Source organism: Periophthalmus magnuspinnatus, chromosome 24, assembly GCF_009829125.3.
Source record: "Periophthalmus magnuspinnatus isolate fPerMag1 chromosome 24, fPerMag1.2.pri, whole genome shotgun sequence".
In the NCBI taxonomy this organism is placed as follows: Eukaryota; Metazoa; Chordata; class Actinopteri; order Gobiiformes; family Gobiidae; genus Periophthalmus; species Periophthalmus magnuspinnatus.
The window spans coordinates 13,573,533-13,592,576 of record NC_047149.1 but is presented as its reverse complement, the minus strand read 5'-3'; the positions used below and the strand labels follow the sequence as shown (position 1 = coordinate 13,592,576).

Below are 19,044 nucleotides of genomic sequence, written 5' to 3'. Positions count from 1 at the left end.
GTCTTTATTAGCTGTATTTGACATGACAAAGTTACAGGGTAATACTTTAAACTTTTTACATTTAATCAAATTCAGATCAAGTTATACAGATGAGATGTAATTACAGACTTTGCACATTGCACTCATTAAAAACCAGGGTAGGAACGAACTTTTAATTATGCTGTGTCAAGGTCCACTGGAAATGTTACTTTACTTCACTTTTCCATTTCATTACTTCAGCGCATTTTTCTAAGAACCTACAGCACAATCAATTATGAGTTTATTACATTAGGATCAAGTCCATTTTGCTATTATGCAGAAAACTTACTTTAGGTATGGTAACAGCCACCTTAGCAGTTTATTATATTGCATTACCCTTACCTATCCTCCTTAGCCTCTCTTTCCCCATCCCATATGCCAGCACGTCCTGTTACTGACGAGCTTCTGCAGACTACTCTAATTACCGTGGTGTATCTACATGAAGTGAGCTCAGCAGGGAGGCAGCGCTGTCGGAAAACTGTGTCTTTTTTCACTATAGACGTTAAACAGCTTATTAATGGGATGCCGTACGAGCTCCAGCCCCCTAGTCGAGACTTAACCCTATCAGAATTTTCAACTAGTACCTCAAACATAACAATTACATAACTAATACAAATTTTCCCTTTAATATTGTCACCATTTTACACTAGGCCATAATGCTTTGCCCCGTTTGCTTGTGGATATGTATCGGCCCTCAGTTAACTTCCATTGCATGAAATAACTATGGTTCAAGGGAGAGAAGTAATATAAGTATTATGAAGTAATTATGAAAGTAATTATGAAAGTAAGATTGGTAATAATAGTGGTTATAATAGTAGCAACATTGAGAGTAGCAGTAGCAGTGGGTGAGGTAATAGCACAGTAGAAGTAAACCATTTACTTATGAATAGTATTTTTGAGCACCTCCATCTATACTTAAACAATGTATTGCAATCTCCTCACAGTGAATTAAGTGGGTAATCATTCAGGCCTAATGCATTTCTGTCACAAACAATCAGCGTAACCACAGATACTAAACCTCGTGAATCATTCAAAATAATTAACAACCCACGAAAACAAAACACGCTTTGATCCTGAGAGAGGTTAGTGCAATCAGATGACCTGATGCTCCTGCATAGGACTTTCCTGTATTTAATCTGTGATTCTAAATGAATAAAGTAGTAGTGGTTGAACACATTAAAACCAAGATTCTGCTTTCTTCTAGGATTTTAAGAGGGCTGTCTTATTGTTTAATGCATCTGTGAAACAAACAACCCCTACAATTACCATACATTATTTTACTGCTGTAGCACACTCCAGAAAACAATGCTGTTGATAAAAATGACAATATTGAAATTCATCAAATATAATATAGTTTTCTTTCAAGTTACAGTTTAATCTCTTTCAATTAAACCATTGAGTTCTAAGAAATTACTATTTACATTTGTTTTGGGATTAGGCATAAATTATATCTTTTTCTGTGTAAGAGTGTTCACTGACCAATGATAAAGCCAACATCTGTGTAGCTGACAAATTTTGTCACTATTATTACACTGTACTCCAGTGGCTCAGCTCTGAGAGTCCACCTGGAGAGTGTGAATATGTGAGGGACATCTGAAACAGCAGGTAATAGCAGCCATTATCAAGGTGTCCATTATGTATCAAAGACACATGCAGTGGAGTTGGGGAAAAATCCTATCATAATCTCACCTGGAGGATCCTACGCTCAACAGGCTAAACCACAGCTGTGCTCAAACAACAAAAAAGCAATGTGATTTTCATTTTCAAGCCAAAAATTCACCCTGCCGCATGAGCTGTTCTAGCGTGGAATAATTCCAAGCCTCCCTCTGTTGCAGCTACACTTGAAGTGAAGTGACCGGCGGCACTGGTGTGAGGGGTGTGTGAAGGTGACTTACAGCACAGTGCCTTCTGGAGGCGGCGGATCTTCATGGCCGTGCGGTATGCTGAGAATCTCACATTGTTCAGGTCGGCTGTGCAATGAGAACAGAGAAGAAGGAAAAGAGTCAGAAAACAAAATGTAACATTTACAGAATGCTTTGGCATTTAAGAAAATGGTAAATAAACATACAACACATATTGTGAAAACTATGTGGAGGTGTATATTTATCAAGGTTTTAATAAACATAAGTGCTGGTAACACACTTTAATGGTCAAACTATAGTTCAGTTATAAAAGATGAAATTTAAATTTGGACGAGAGAAGGCAACTGTTAAAACAAAATGAACAGCGTAATTCTGCTGTCACATAAAATCTAACTTCAAAATATGAATTGGAAAATGCTTCTTCATGAAGGATTACAACCCACTACATACAAATGTTGACATGTGCATTTGGATAAGTTGGCACTGTATGTGAGGGACCTTCATGGGGGCAACACCAAGTAAAATTGTGATGTTTCTTTTCGCAATAATTGTGACACTAAAATAGTATATTATGACCATAGTGTAAGTCTCATTTCACATTATTTAATACTTGTTGGGAGGTTAAACATTGCATATTCGAACACTAGAGGCTGAACAAGGGTTTAATGTTGTATATAGACTGCAAAGTAAGTTATTGTAGGTGGACTGTGTGGGTGCAAAACTCCAAAAATATTCTGACAATAGCCTCCAGCTCTGCGATTTTAAAAAGCAGTAAGCATTACATATCTATGGGTATAAGCGTGTTTCTCCTACCTAGAGACTGGTACAGCTCTGTCATCTTTGGATGGTCCCAGCATGTGGTCTGCGCCTGGTGACTGGAAAGCACAATAGCACAAGAATTGTTGAAGAAAAATGTCTCCTAGTATCAAACCACTTCAAAAACAACATACATATAAAGAGAGCGGTCATTACGCCTGTATTGAAGACAACATTGTTATATCCGCACTGTTGACAAAGACTTTCGAGGTTGTCAAGAGCGACCAGTTTCCGACACAAATAGTAAAGCCGCACACAGAAACCAGATAGGAGCAGTGTATACACTCAAATAAACATGTTGTGAGTCCCTTCTCATCACAGCGGGAATCCCATCTTCAAACAGGCTTAGACACATAGAACAGGGTACAGTCTTGGTTCCATGTTTACATATCCAACAGAGGATATTTTCCCGTACACAAAGCAAAAACATAAATAAATGATGCAAATGGGATAATAAATCATCGCCACATCAGATGGTTTTCAAGACTTTAATAAGGTTTTGAAAAAAGTGATTTTGCTATGCCTAAAATGTTAAAGCAACACAGTGTAATCTCCCTCTGTCTGTCAAATAAAACTGTAGAAATTTAGCTAGAGATAAAATCACAATCTATACATTTACAAGAAAATGCATTATTACAAGACCATTATTATTGTATGAGCATATCTAAGGTCAACTTTGGTTCATACTGGAAAAAAAAAAAAATTATACTGTAAAAATTGCAAACCAAAAATGTCTCAAATGATCACTGCTTGCCCATTCCTTGCAGTAGACAGAAGTTTGTGTAGATAGCGAGCAAATAAGTTGTCTAAATCAACTAAGGATTTCCAAAAGACCTAGTCTAGGGATTTGCCGATATTTACTGCATTCAAATACACAGCTAAGCAGAGGCATACAGACTCTCCAACTGGCCCTCGGCCCTAACCACAAAAGTGTTCAACTGTTTAAAGCTTAGGCTATATGTCGGCAGCTGCTCTGTCAATAACAATACATAATATATTTGTTTGCCAGTGGAAAAAGAGGTTACATCTAGAATGGGATTAGACAGTGTGTGTATGTCTCCACAGCATACAAAACCCACAATGACGATGACTAAGTTGTCAGATTCAGCTGTTTTCTGTGCATTTGTTTTGTTATGGCAGAGCAATCTTTGGGTTTTCCACAGGCACAAAAAGCAAGGTGATGACAACTTTACACCTAAGCATTCTAAATAAAAAAGGGAAGACTTAAATCAGAGAGAAAACAAACTACAATTTATGTAAGAACAGTTTGTTACTTTTTGCTTATAGACAAGTAACTCAGGATTGCAAGCGGCTTTAGTCTGGCTGCACACCAGACACAGCTTCATGACCTACACTGGCCAGTAAATTGTTAGAATGTTATGATAACATGTTAAAAATACACCCATATTCTATATATCATTTTAGTATATACTTGTTAATGTCTGAAGTTAGTAATTCTCTTAAAATGTCTGTACCCGATATCTTTACAAGTATTTAAGTAAAATTTGTCTTGCCCCAGTACAGATATGTTGTGCAAGCAGCTCTTGAGGTCAAAATAAGTTTGCTCTGTACTGTCTGCATCTGATTATAAAGCGTTAATGTCTGAGGATCAGGAAGTGTGCACTTAGCGTGCTATTTGTTGTTAGCATTATTGTGATGGAAAACTCCAGTGTGGCCTTTGTGAAAGATGCTTACGAATTTATTGTACTGAATAATTATGCTATGCATAAGTGAGGAATAACTTTGGACGTGCAGATCACTGTTTTGAGACAGTGAAAATCAAGTGAAGTGCCTTTAATAAATACTATGAAATGCATATTATTGTTATAAAATTGGATGCTGTGGATAAGGTAAATTGGTAGCCTTAACAAGCTGCTTTGTGTGTGAGAGACTAAAAGCACACAGTCTTACAGCCTCAGAGACAAACAACGCAGCCACAATTAGCTTATCAGTTAATAGTCGCTATTCTTTGGTGTCTGAGAGCAGCAGACGTTGCGTGTAAAGGTTAACATGATTTGCTCATTTTCTTCTTCCTTCTTCCTCTGCTCCATTATCATTCAAAATAGAACTATGATTTCACTTGCACATAATAAGGCACATTGCCCTCTGTCATCCTAAGCTCAGAGTTCAAAAACCTTCTGCAATACTAATGAGAAAAAGTTTGTGAAAGTCCAACACGAGGCTGGAGGTACTGTGTCCTCTCTGGCTCCAGACCAGGCGGCACATCATTCTAATGCTGGAGGTTTGTCCCTGCGACACTGGACAGTCGGGAATAGGCATGAGGACAAATAACTACTATCTACTACTGAGCAGTGAGGGCTAAGAGGAAGTTTTTAATGGGGTTTGAAAATGCTGGTAGCAAAGGAAATTGTGATACAGGTTTTCAGATTCGTGAATGTGTCAATGTCATACTCTGAGATGGGGGGCAAGGACCAGTATTCCCTGTTGATTGTGTTGTATTCTCATAAGATATATCTGAAAGGTAAACTCACAAATGTTGGCCAGTAAAAAAAAATACAAGGACTAAAACTAAAATCCAATCCCAATTTAAAACCAAAGACCCAGACCTTATAGTTTTGGAGTACGTGCTTTATAGTAAACAATCTACTCCATCTCTAAATCTTTTTTTTTTGTTTAGTCTGGGACATATTTCAAAAAATACAAAATCCTCTAAGACAGGATAGCAACTTTAACAGCAATTTGCATTTTTAACAATTTTTCTGGTGAAATTTCAAAGAGTCAGACCAGCCAAATATTATTAAATTGCTATGCACACCCAAGACAAATAGCACGTAGGATTGTTGTTTTTGTTATAAATGTAGTACAACAATACGGTGGGATTTTGTATGCACTGAGCAAGCAAGTAGTCAGACCACTTGAGTGTTTGCATTTTGGTGTCGTTTATTTCCCAGATAAATGGCTCTTTTTATTAAAATGCAATCCATTTTAGGACTCATTCGCATTCAGACCTGCAGCATACCTCCTTTTGAATAGATAATACCTCGCTGAGTCCCATGGCAGCCTTCTTCGCTATTCTAATGGTGACTTAGTTTGACATCTTGGTTCCTGGTTTAAATTTAGCCAAAACAAGGCAAAAATGGAGAAAAGAAAAGATACATGGCTGATAACCAGACTTTGCTGTAGTTCGGGAAGTGTCACTGCTCAAAGTTAGAGTGAGCCTCATTATCCAAAAATCATGCAGCCGTGTCAAAAACTGCAGGATGTACCTTGCTACGGACAAAACGTTAGCTACATCTTTGCATAGACGTTTTTATATTTCTCATCAAAAGAAACATAGAACTTGCATTTACACAAGGAAACGCAATAATGTACGCTTTTGTAAATCTTCTTTTAAATATGTTAATGATATTTAACAATGAATATATACAACACTGTGATAACTAGAACGTAAGACCTATAATGTCTGTGTAATCTCTCAGTACAGTATATATAAGACCTATAATACATACATACACTGTTATTGTCATTCTTATGTTAATTTAGACGACTATGCAATTTAAGAGCATACATTCACTCTCACATACATTTTGCAGTAACTGGTACTTTACATTGATTATGTACATACGAAGATAGATAAGTGTTTTTTTTGTTTTTTTTTTTAACTTTCACATCTCCATTAGTAAACTATATCACTATACTTACAATTATAGCCTACCAATAAACCCACACTTGTTTACTCAAACGTCCACACAAAATAATGGACAATGCTTTACCCGGGGATGGGGTCACAAACAGCCCGTTCCTGCCTAGAATACATACACAGGGTGCACACTATACAAGCCAATTGGAACCTCTCTCATAAAAAACTCATTGCGAGCACTGGCTACATGTTCAGTGCCTCAAGGTTGGTTGGACTTGGATTTCCTTTTCTTTTACGCAGTGGCCCACATAGTAACCCCCTATGCTGCAGCAAATTTCATGGTGCACAAAACCAGACCAATGTTTAATACTAGGGATACTAGGAATTATTTGGTTAATTGATTATCATAATTTTACTGTTATCACAAAATTAAAATCCTCAATTTCATTTTTGATACTAAGGAAAAGGCTTGATACTCATTTAGATTTTAAGACAAGACAATTATTTTTATGCAATAGAATGTAATTTTGAGCATAAAATAATATACAATTTGTGTGATTTTTTTTTTTACAGTATCAGTACTTGGTCAAATGAGTATCTAGTTTCAATTCTAACTTTAGCATCTAGTATTTAAAACTTCCAAATAGTCATCTCATCTATCTGTCTATTTATGTCACATTTACTTTATCATTCAGACAGTTTGATTTCATAATGCTGGTTACATATTTGTTGGACTATTTCAATTTTTTGTGTCTAAAATGTGAATAACTATAAAATTATAATTGTACTTGTTAGACTAATCATAACTTCTTTTTTTTATAGCTACATCACTAGTCCTTGTTTAGTTCTAGTATAATCCTGATTTAGTTATGTCTTAGATTTGGATTTGGTCTCTGCTTCTGTATTTTGAGGGCTAAACAGTCCAACATGGTGTGAAAAGTTTGAATTCCACTGCACTGACTAAATGAAGTTGCTTGCTTGTCTGGTCCTCCTCATTTCCCTGCACTCCAAACCCATCTGCTTTGCTAATCACAAGTCCTTCTGAATATACTGTCATTGAATGGACATCCGCGTTCTTTTTGTAACACATTAATTCTCCCCCAAAAACCATCGTCCTCATCCTCGCCTGCTTTCATTCACACTGACAAAAGGCCACTGATTACACCGCTGCCACCCATGAAGAGTGGACCGGGACACATATTGGGAATCATCAAATAGCTCCACACAAGTTCAGTGCTCACAAATCACACCTACTATCTCCCACTCGCCTCCTATTCCACTGTTTGCAGCAGGGAGAAAATTGAAAGAAGATTGCCTTCCTTACATGGAATAAAGCGCTTTCTACCAAATGCTTCTCTGATTGGGCTTGGAGTTCATATCAGGAAGTGTTTGTGGCACTAGGTCTTAAAGTTTGTGGAACAGTATGCTATCTTATGATTATTATGTTGGGTTTAAAACACTGTGTTCTAGCAGCCAGTTTGAAACTTGGCAGGAGAGATAGTTTCCGAAGTGTCAATAGGAGACAGGGAGGGCAGAGCCAGAGAGACACAAGATGTCAGCCAGTAAATCGCGTCACTTATCAACTGTCATAGATGCAAAATGAAAGCGGTGCCGAGCCGCTGTCACCATAGACAGAAAAGTTGCATAAACTTGGTGAAAGCTTATTCAAGATACTGGACAGAGTTTGCTTAAGTATTCTGAGTGTAAGTCTGCGTGCTATATATTGACTATTGAGAGATTTAGATTTTGTAAAATTATTCTGTTTAGTTTGAGCCAACTAAATGTCATTTAAATTTAGTTGATCAAACCAGTAATACACTGATGCTGCACTCATTTTTTATGGGTCTATTTCTACAATATGGAAACGTTAGCCAACTTAATACGTTCATTCACTGTTTGAGAAAATATCTGTGCAGTTAGTCATAGTTTTAGTCATCATTAATTATATTTTATTTTATTTTAACCTGCAAAAATGGTTGATTATTGACAAAGGCTATGTAGCATGAATATATCCATCAACTAAAATAACACTGACAGAATACTTTTGTGTACAGTGCATGTCTGAATTATGCAAATAAGTCTATGAACTTCAAAGACACAAATGGGTATAATCTATGCAAAAGCACAAAGATAGTCATCATTTCTTGGTACTTACTTGATGTAATATGGAACCTTATTCTGAGAAACAGCACGTTGCCACGGGAGCTGCACCGACGCTGCAGAGACAGATACAGAGAAGTCATGGTGAAAATCGAAAAACCATTTTAATAAACACAAAGCAATAATCCTTTAAATCCATGGAGCTTGACTTGAAATAATTGCAACATCAAAACACTTCCATTACAATATAGTAGATATAGCTTTAAGAAATCTTAAGTATGCATGAAATGAGAAAAATAAATACTTACTTCTCTGTAGCAGAGACAAAATTATACTTCAGAAATTAAATGAAACCATAACTACTTTTTATGTTTCATGACTTTTTATGTTTCATGACTTTATGTATAATGTGAAAACTTCATACTAAATTAAATGCATTAGTACTACAAATATTCACCCACATGATCAGATCAACAATATATGCTCAATAGACACATCGAGAATATATTATTTTATTGATCTTCTATTAAATAAAAAAATAATAATAATAAAAAATAATATATATATATATATATATATATATATATATATATATATATATATATAGAGAGAGAGAGAGAGAGAGAGAGAGAGACAGAGAGAGAGAGACAGAGAGAGGAGAGAGAGAGAGGAGAGAGAGAAAGGAGAGAGAGCGAGAGAGAGAGCGAGAGACAGAGAGAGAGAGAGAGAAGAGGTAATAGCCGTGTATAAAGCTAAGCTCCACATAAGCGCTCAAATATTGCCAAATCGTTCTGTGGTCAGCCTTGATTCACTCAGCTGGCATTTTGGATCTGTGTCTGACTGACGCCAAAGCCAATCAGGTGAAACTGGCTTAATAGCATATTGTTAAAGAAAATGAGCATGACTATTGTTTAAAACTCCTTCTGTTCTTGAGTTCATCTATCATGGCTAATGATGACTGTAACGACTGGAATTATGTTATTGAAGGAAAGCGTTTAGTCTGTGAAAGAGCTTGAATTGTCTGGTTTTGCAGAGTGTCTGGTGCTTACTTGAAAGGAAATGTTGAGATGATGGTCCAAAGTCTCGGTGGGCTTCTTGAAGTAGCTTTAGTCTGTCTTCCACTGCAACCTGCACACACACACACACAAACACATACACACACACAGACAAATCAGTTACACCAATAGGAGGTGGTTAAGGCCATTTCTTCTTCTGCAGACTGTTAGAACATACATTATACATACAAAAACATAGATGAGCAATCAAAAATATATAAAGGGAAACTGTGTAACTGTGTGGTAGAGTCCACCATCCTTGGCTGGTACACCATCTAACTTCATCCATGTGTTCCATATGGAGGAAGATTTGCTTGGTATGGAATACATATAACATATAAACCATTATGGCTGGCCAGGCATCCACCATCCATGCTCAGAATGTTACCCTTAATGGTAGTAGACAAATCTCCATGGTGACAAGTAGGCTGTAGACCCCTTAAAAATCACTTAAAATCACATACATAGAGATTTAAATAGGGATATTAGCAATTGGAGCAGCTGTAATAATTTTCCAAAAGTGATTTCAATATGACAAATATACTTTCAGATAATATTCATCTTTAGATTTTGCTAGATAACCTAAGAAAGTTCTTCAAGTTTATTTTTAATTTATTGCAGTTATGGAGAGCTGTAAAATCATAGACAGGTCCGTCAGCAGAATTATGTGAAAACTTTTAATTGGATGGAGTTATTGCTGGCACTCATTTTGTAATACACTTGAGTGGAAGTGAACCGAAAAAGACACACCAATCCCACATCTGGTCCACGGTCTACCGGCACAATGTCAGGTGTAAGGGCGGCCGCAACACAGCTGTCTACAAGGAGCTGTGTGCTAAAAGGTCAATAGCACTGTTACTGTCAGTCTGCTAATGGCTATTACCGTTCTGGTCCCGCAGTGCAGACAATGAGCGTTGCTTGCATATGAAAATCAAATCATCAAACTCCACAGTGAAAAGGCTCATCAGTGGAAATGGTTCTACTGAGAGAGATAAAACTGATCCCGCAGTACAGTGAAACTTCTATGACTAAGTTATGGGCAATGCTTGAAGTTTAAATAATTTTAGTGTTGGTTGAGTCCTGGTTTAGTCCAGGTTTAGTTTAGGGTTTAATCCCAGTGTTGGTATGGTGGTTGTTTTTTAACACACTGGGTAGACTCACATTTATACTCACAGGTCTGAATGATTTACACCTTTCATTATTAGATCAGTGGAATGGTTTAAACTTCAGATGCAAATTAAAATAGGGTTAATATTAGAATTTAAGTTTAAGTTAGGCAAGTGACTATGATTAAGGTTAGAATCAGCCTCCAGGAAATTAATATAATACAGTGTAGTTTGTTGTATTTAATCACATCTTCTTTACATTATAAATCACTTTATAAAGTTAGCCAAGTGAAATAAATGTACATTGCTCTATAATAGTATATTCACAGCAGGAATGCCATTGTAAGCTTACAGCTCCACCGGCGTGAATTAAAAAATCGTAGTGTAACTGAAACTGACATTTTCATGTTTCATTTAAAAGACAAAGTTGCATCAGTATTCCACGACTTTCCTTCTGGGACTCTTATGAGCACTGTGAGATAGTAACACAGTGGATCAGACCGGGACATGGAGGAGCAGGAGTTACAGGCAAATGCTGCGCTCGGAGAAGTGTCCATTGATGTGTTTTGTAATTTGAGAACTAAAGGTGTGCTCCAGTCAGAGGGACATGTTTCAGGTCCCAGTGGAGTTTTACTGAAAGTGGAATCAGAAATATAAGAGAAATCAGAAAAAGCTAAACCTCACGCAGGATGATGAAAATGTGCTACACAAAATCCAAATTGCCAAATGTAATTTGGCAATTTTAAAACTCTGGGCTTAGTTCTTAATCATTATAAAGTTGTTGTGTCCTTGGGCAAGACCCCCCCAACCCACTTTCCCTTTGTATGAATGTAGTGTCTGAGTGATTAGTTGGTGTTGATTGGAGAGACTGTTGGTGCAGATGGGTAGTCACAGAATTATCTTACCACCACAGAGTGAGAGGAGAATGAATAATGCAATGCATGCTTCAAGAATGTTAAAAAACTCAATAAATTCCACACATTAGTTTGAGGTGGAATGAAACCAGCTATTGGCAATCTACAAATCATGTTCTAGCTGTGTTAAAGTGTTAAAGTTGGGGTACCAGCTTTATCCCTGTAAATATGTAAATTTCGGCTTCGCCCATAGTATTGTAAAAGTTAGACTCTACAAAATCATACCCCTGTGCACTGTCTGCTTCAAATAATTACATATTTTATCAACTGCAACCCCAGGAGAAAGCCATAAGCAGTGCCAGGATCGACTTTGTTTGAAAAAGCTGTTCTAAACCTGTACACCTACCTGAAAATTCATGCATATTAACAATATGCCAAAGGGTTTGTGAGAGCTAGGAACTAGTTACACAGATTTAAATACCTACCTTCCTGCATTCGCAGTTTGGAAATTGACTATTGCATCTTTAAACAATGCAATTATCTGCTGAGAATACTTGTTGGGAGAGAAGTTGCACCACAGAGGGCTGTATTTACCTGCAGTAGTTTCCACCTCACGTTGAGCTGGTCCAGTTGTCTGGAGGCAGTAGAGGACAGCTGGATGTCCAGAGGGGTCAGCTCTGAGGAGAGCTCATTCACCACCCTCACGTCCTGGCGGAGCGGAGCAATTTCCTTATTGAACGCCTGCACAGAGTTTAAGTGTTAGCAAATCCCTCTTTCAATACCTTATCACTTCATTATACTCAAATGTATACCTCAATGGAATGTAAGCACTTGTTACAAGAAGTATTAGCATTAGTGGCCCTGCATTTTGTTTTCACTGCTATTTATCATTGTCTGGTTTATTGCAGTGACCTCATCATCTCTAATTGGAAATAAATTACATTTCAAAATTAGGATTTATTGCTCTGGAATTTTAATTAAAACTCTCCAAGGCTGTCTATATACAATTTAATTTAATGCCTATAAGACTGGGGACACATTTCAGACTGTAATCTCTTCATAGCGCCTCTTCCCAAGTGTTTCCTACATAGCTCTGTTTCAATGGGTTTAATTGGGTGTATATCTGCACACTGTCACGCCATGTGGAGATAGAGGCACATTGTGGGTGATGTAATTGAAAGCTAAACAAATGTAAGAACCGGAGTTTTTCCTGATGTAACCTGGGACTATGACATTACATGTTTTTATGGAAAGCGTGACCTCATTTCAGAAACAGTAATTTGTCTGCTTGTTTATTAAATGGGTTTGCCTCTGGAAAAAAATAATCAACTCAACTGATTAGAATTTGAAAATGTCAGAATCATTATCTGAGAGAGTGCACCAAAGCAGCTTAGAAAAATTAACAAATGTAATAAACTGAGGCGGATTTAATTGGTAAAATTTTAACTGGGAGGAAAAATTACTAGAAGTCTCAACTGCTTTCTTATCTCATTTGTAGTCTAGTAAAAGCAACAAAAATGTGCACTATCTGCAATACTGAAAAAAAGAATCCCTTTTTTTACTATACCAATGACAACATTAAAACAATATAATGATGATCCTTCAAAAATGATTCATGGTTGAGGTTCAAGTAATGCACAAAACTCTAATATTAACAAAATTGCAGAAATATCACTTTTAACATTTTTGAAACATTAAACTGCATGTAATTTTTAATCTGAAACTTTTATATAAACCATTCAATATTCAAATTCTGTATACAGCTATATCGCGGCCTCACTGTTTTGCAGATTTTTTTAGTGCAATTATGCATGCTTTTTTACAGCGTATGAAGGCGCATTGTGTTCTGTGTCCTGATTGGCTAAGGAACCGTAGACCATTGTCCATCAGTCTCCTCCTCACTGTGTCTCCTGTACAGTACAGAATGTGTTCAGCCAAATTTACACAAATGTTTGATCGACACTATAGCAGAGCGGCGCCAGGTCAGAGGAACAATATGCGTGAGTCACTATTAATTAATTAAACAAGAGAGAAATGTGAGAAAATGTTAATGTCTGCCTGAGAAAAGTATATAAAGTGTGTGGTAAGGGGTTTTATAGCCTTGAAACATTTATAATAATAGGTAAAAAATAAAGCTAACTACTTTGCGGATTTCGCCTATTGCCAATTATTTTTAGAATGTAACCGCCGCGATAAACGAGAGACCACTGTGTACATGATCTAAAACATCACTTGCAATACTATCCATTTTTACATATGTATCAACCACTTCTAACTGGAAATAGAACCACCAACCTATGAGTAAATGGGCCACATCTCAACTGTGGATTTAGGACTCTTAAGGTTCTATCTACGTTCTGGGTATTTCGGAGATATTGAGGTTTAAATTTCAGACCACTCAAACACCACAATGGAATGAGGAAATAGCTTTTTGCTGATATAAACCTAACAAAGAGGTCACCTAACCCTACAGAATTGTGATAAAATTCTACGTAATGTATCCAGGAATAAAAAATATATGAAGATAGAACCATATAGGCCTAAGGTGGGCACTATACTTTATCCCATCTCACCGTGGTCTTTTCGATGTGGTCCTGTAGGGAGTCTATGAGCAGGTCTCCCACAGGCTGCCACCCGGCCTTGGCCTCCTCTGCCTGGGTGAGCCGCAGGTCCAGTTGGTCCATGGAGCTCTGGAGCTCCTGTAGCCTCTCCAAGGCTCTCTCCACCTGACTGTGCCATCCGCCCACGTGGCCTTTGAGCCTCTCCCAGCGCTCCCTCACATCACCTGTCTGTTTACGGATGGCTCGGGCTAGTCCCCTGGCCTTCTCCTCTGGTGTCAAGTCTGCAACAACAAGAATGCATGCATATTTATTTTTAAATAAATAAATATGGGCTTAATAATAATAAGATAACCTTCAGCTTGAAAAAAAAAATGTACCAAGATGCAATATAACACACACATAAGGCTTGGGGTTTACCTTGTTTTTTTTAGTTTATTTAACTTCATTAGTGACAGGGAAGTATCCTGTCCGCATGGGCCTCTTGGGCTTATAAGACACATAAAACATTAAGCAGACAGATTTTACAGTCACACATTAAACATAAAGTGTCCTCTTACAGCGGTCCCAGGCTTTTACCACAAATTGAAACCCTTGAAAACCTTACATTACACAGATATGTCAGTCTGTCCTCATCTGACATGGCAAACAAAGACACATCAGACAAGTGTTGACATCGTAGGTCATGATACAAGGGACAAGAATACAAAAATTTGACTGTGTGAAAGTGTCCCGTCTCCAGTAATCTGTATTTGGCCCATTCTTCAATGCCACTGGGACAAACAATATTGTCAGTGAATGATATGATTGATTAAGATTTACTACCTATGCACATACCATAGTGAATGGATTAATATGAAGCTGTGTTACCAAATGTAGCAATTTGAAAAATAAGCATGAACTAAAAGCCAAAAAGGGATGAATTGAGTCATATATTGCACTTTTAAAATGTAATGAACTAATCAAATAAAATCTTGTAACTCAATGTTTAAAGTATACTTTATTTCCAGCTGTAAAGAAATGGGTTCATACTAATGTATTTGACTAATTCTTCAATGCAACTGGGACAAAAAGAATATTGGCAATGAATGATAGAATTGATTAAAATAATGAATATGGCCAAAAATTGCAATCTGTTATAGTTTGTATCATAATTCTATTAATTGCACAGCCCATTTTAGCATAATAATTGGATTCTGTAGTCTAGCCATAAGGGCTGTAAAAATATGTGAAAAGTATTTGCAAGGTCCAAAGTTCACTATTGCCTATGAAAACGTCTGAAACTCATTAACACTCAAAGTTTTGTTGTTACATTGTAGTTGTTATTTTGCTCCCCAAAAAAGCACAAGAGAAGTTTTTAAGGTGAACAGGGCGCAGAATACATTAAGGGAGAGGCAGAAGAGAGTTCAAAAGGCGAGAAGACACAGGCAGGAAGAAGGGTTACTATCAGAAAAAGGTGCAGAGGGAGGAATTTGGGATGAGAAAGTAGTTGGAGCGAGTTTGAAGATGAAAGTGACCAAAGGAAATGACTACAAGAGAGGCAGGCGGATTTGAGGAATGAGCCATACAGGAGAGGTGAGAGGATGAGATAATTGTGACACATCCCACAAGTCAGACAAAGAAGCTGCTCTGGAAGAACCGCCTTTTACTACAAAGAAATATGTGCTGCTTTCATGGGCTCCAAGGTCCCATCTCCAGGGTACAGGCTCCATTACCATTTTCACCTGTTGCACCAAGACTATTTCTATTTCTCTGCCACTAGGAAGCTCATATTTAACACTGTGTAACCTTCAGCATGTTTTTTTTCATTGGGTAAGAGTATGTGTAGGCAAACAACACTAGATTTGCAAATGAAGGTATAATGAAAACAAAGCTCCACTGACTACTTTACATTTTACAGATAGAAAAAATTATATTATCTTACAAAAAGACTTGCTTTTTTAAGTCTAGCCAGCTACAAAATATTGGTAAAATTAAGATCTGGCTGCTATGAACAAACCATAAAAGGAATTATTTTAGTCGTATATAGTGCTTTCACAGACGTTTTTATGTCCTATCTTGTAACTGTAAAAATGTAATGGACAAATCAAATAAAATCTTCTAACTCAATGTTTAAGATATACTTTATTTAAAGCTGTAAAGAAATTAGTACTCTGTATTTGACCCATTCTTCGATGCAACTGATACAACCTCAGAAGCCGTAGGTAGTCATGATCAATTATAAGTCTATTAGTATTGTCAAATGGACAAATTTTTATATAGCGCTTTTCCACATTCAAGGCACTCAAAGCTCTTTACATCAAGAAACCACTCATTCATATACACACTCATACACCAGTGTACGCAGACACTGAGGGCAAGGTGGGTTAAGTGTCTTGCCCAAGGACACAACAACAACATTCATCTGTAGGAGCTGGAATCACACCTCCAACCTGTGGGTCAGCGGATCTAACCGCTCAACCAATGATGTTTATGTCGAGAGCGGGATTTGAACCGGCAATCTTCGGATCACAAACACTCCACCAACTGAGCTACTGTCGCCCCCAAAGTTTATTAGTATAATCATTTGCATTTCTCTTTTCAGGCTAAAAAAATTCTAAAGGAAAAACACAGCTAAAATGGTGCTCAGCTGAATCCATTAAAACACATTTTGGACTAATGCTGCTTTTGCTGTTTCCCTCCATAATGTAATGTTAACAAAAGACAACTTCAAAATGCGAAAAAAAAAACAGTCATCTTTAGGGAAGAAAAAGAAGTTAATTTCTTCAGATAAAAGGCTTAGAGCTTGTAGTTTGTGTATCAATAAATATACAATGGGGGCATGGTGACTTATGGGAGATCACAGACAACAAGCTGTCGGCCCACGCTCTGAAGTCTTGCCACGCCCCTGTGCTGCCCCCCAGAGCCGTTTCAATTATTTACACAGTAGGCTTTGGGTTTGAAGGGAAATGTGCTGACATAACCAAGACTTCCACACCGCATCCAAGAGAGACAGAGGAGGAATGCTGAATGAGGCAAGCCCATCTCTAATTCATGCCCTGGATATATTGATAGTACCACTGGTTTGGATATGAGAACAGGGAGGCCATTTAACTTGAAGATTGGATCAAATACGGGGTCCCCTTTGGGTCAAAAAGTAGGACTCAAACTTCTTATTGCTTTAGATAATAATTTGGTTAGTAAATGGTGGTTAAAATGCATTTTTAGTTATTCTGGCATCAACTCAAGCAAAAAAAAAAATCACCACGATAATATGTTTTTTTAATTAAACAAACATGAAGTCACGCCAATGATGGAAAACTACTGCTCCAATATTTCAGCTCTTTTCAGTTGCATATGCAGAGTGCTTCACAAAAGTGTTTTCACATCACTAGCTGTGTAATTAATTGAAATTTTGTTAAGATTGAGATTCAACAATTGCTAATTGTCAATGATCAGTTTGAATCTTTTTAATCAAAAGGTCCAATCTTCTGTCAGTAGCCATGTGTTTTGAGTTTGTATTGTTTATGGAATTGGTGAATCGAGTAATTGATACTGAAAACCATTTGTATGTGTTCTTAATAAGACAAAATAAAAAATGAATCAGGATTTTTCTCATTCTAGTAAAAACATATAAGTTATTGGCAAAGTCACACAGAGAACCAATATATATTTTACTTGCATTTATGTATGTAAATAAGTAGTGTGTACAGACCTATCTTTTGCTGTGAAGTCTTGCGTGGCTCCCCTGGTCCCTCTATGGGCTGGTCAGCGAGGAAAGTCCTGGCCTGGTCCAAAGTGCTGATCACCAGAGGCTCTCGCTCCTTCAGTTCTGTCTGCAGCGCCTGCAAGTCAAATATATGGGAAACCGTATTTAATTAATGTTCGCTATGATAACATACTCAGTCAGCGTATAAGGCTAAGAATCCCTGTATTCGTTAATGAGCAAAAAGATCATTTCAATATTAAAGAGAATGGATTTCTTTTGACTTTTGGTATTTGGGAAAGGGTAATTAACACATTTCCCAGCAGGTATGAACTGTGAATGAACTATATGTAAGCCTATAGCATTCTGAAGGGGGGCGCTAACCTCACGTTCAACTTAAATATGGCTCATTATCTTGCAATGCATTCACTTATGGTTAATTTAAACCAGTCCTTGCATCATTGTACACACTGACAGAAACAAGAATATGAACAGATGTTTATGCCAGGCTTATGGCACGATAAACAACACTTTTCGAGACCAATTAGGCGATTGCTGCGTAACAAAACTCGTCAAGGCCTATTGAGAAGACAGGCAAAAGCACAGGAGATGGAACAGACAGGAGTATAAGTACGCAGAGCACATAAGGCTAAGCACACAATGGAAAACGGAATAGGGTCGGGCCGGGCATCTCCTTTGGGTTGGATGTTGAAATAAGCTAAATGATTTGCTGAATAAAGGCAGATGCTAATGCTAACAACCCCACCTGAATTACTATTACTGAGACAAAAAGTACATACTGTGACCTGCAATGGGGAGCAATAAGGGCATGATGATTATACTAACTATAACAGGAATAACTGGGCAAACAGCAGCAGTACATACTCTTCAACAATAGTGCTTATGAAAAGTTGACCTTACGGGACCTGGGTGCCAATCAAAGTGTAATATTAAAGAGGGGGTATTTTATTTCTATGGGGTATGCTTTATAAGTTTGACTCACTCCCCCTTCAGAGCCCTATAACAACACAATCTGCATGCATTTTACTAATGAAACTACTCCACATGACATCAGGTCTGTGAAGTTGTGTACATTTCATATTTATGGAGAATTGTCGTGTGGGAGCATGGGTAACACAGGCTTATGGGCTAAGAATTGATCGTACAGCTAACTGTAGGAAGGGTTCAAATAGGGCCTGGGAGAGATCGCTAAATTACTGAAATATGCATGGATGGCATGTTCAGGCATATTTTTGATGAGGGAACACTGAAAGCTAAAAAAAAATGCATAATCCTCTTTAATGTATAATGTAAAAGATGTTTTGGACATAGTGATCAAACCTGTCAAAATAATAACATCAGATATTCAGTTTTTCAGTCATGCAAAAT

At 37.3% G+C, this 19,044-nt stretch overlaps 2 protein-coding genes across 2 annotated transcripts in view; one reads left to right on the top strand and one right to left on the bottom strand.

Moving 5' to 3' along the window:
• LOC117392949 (F-box only protein 30-like) overlaps positions 1 to 2,826 on the top strand; it is a 120,603-nt gene extending 117,777 nt beyond the window's left edge. Inside the window, exon 4 of the mRNA XM_055232357.1 lies at positions 2,813 to 2,826. The gene's annotated coding sequence lies outside the window, so the exon portion shown is untranslated. The remainder of the gene's footprint in view (positions 1 to 2,812) is intronic.
• Positions 1 to 19,044, bottom strand: part of utrn (utrophin) — a 174,570-nt gene that overhangs the window by 52,644 nt on the left and 102,882 nt on the right. The window contains 7 exon segments of the mRNA XM_033991111.2: positions 1,914 to 1,988; positions 2,694 to 2,755; positions 8,453 to 8,513; positions 9,447 to 9,525; positions 12,007 to 12,153; positions 13,986 to 14,254; positions 17,665 to 17,794. Of these exon segments, the coding sequence (XP_033847002.1) occupies positions 1,914 to 1,988; positions 2,694 to 2,755; positions 8,453 to 8,513; positions 9,447 to 9,525; positions 12,007 to 12,153; positions 13,986 to 14,254; positions 17,665 to 17,794 (823 nt within the window).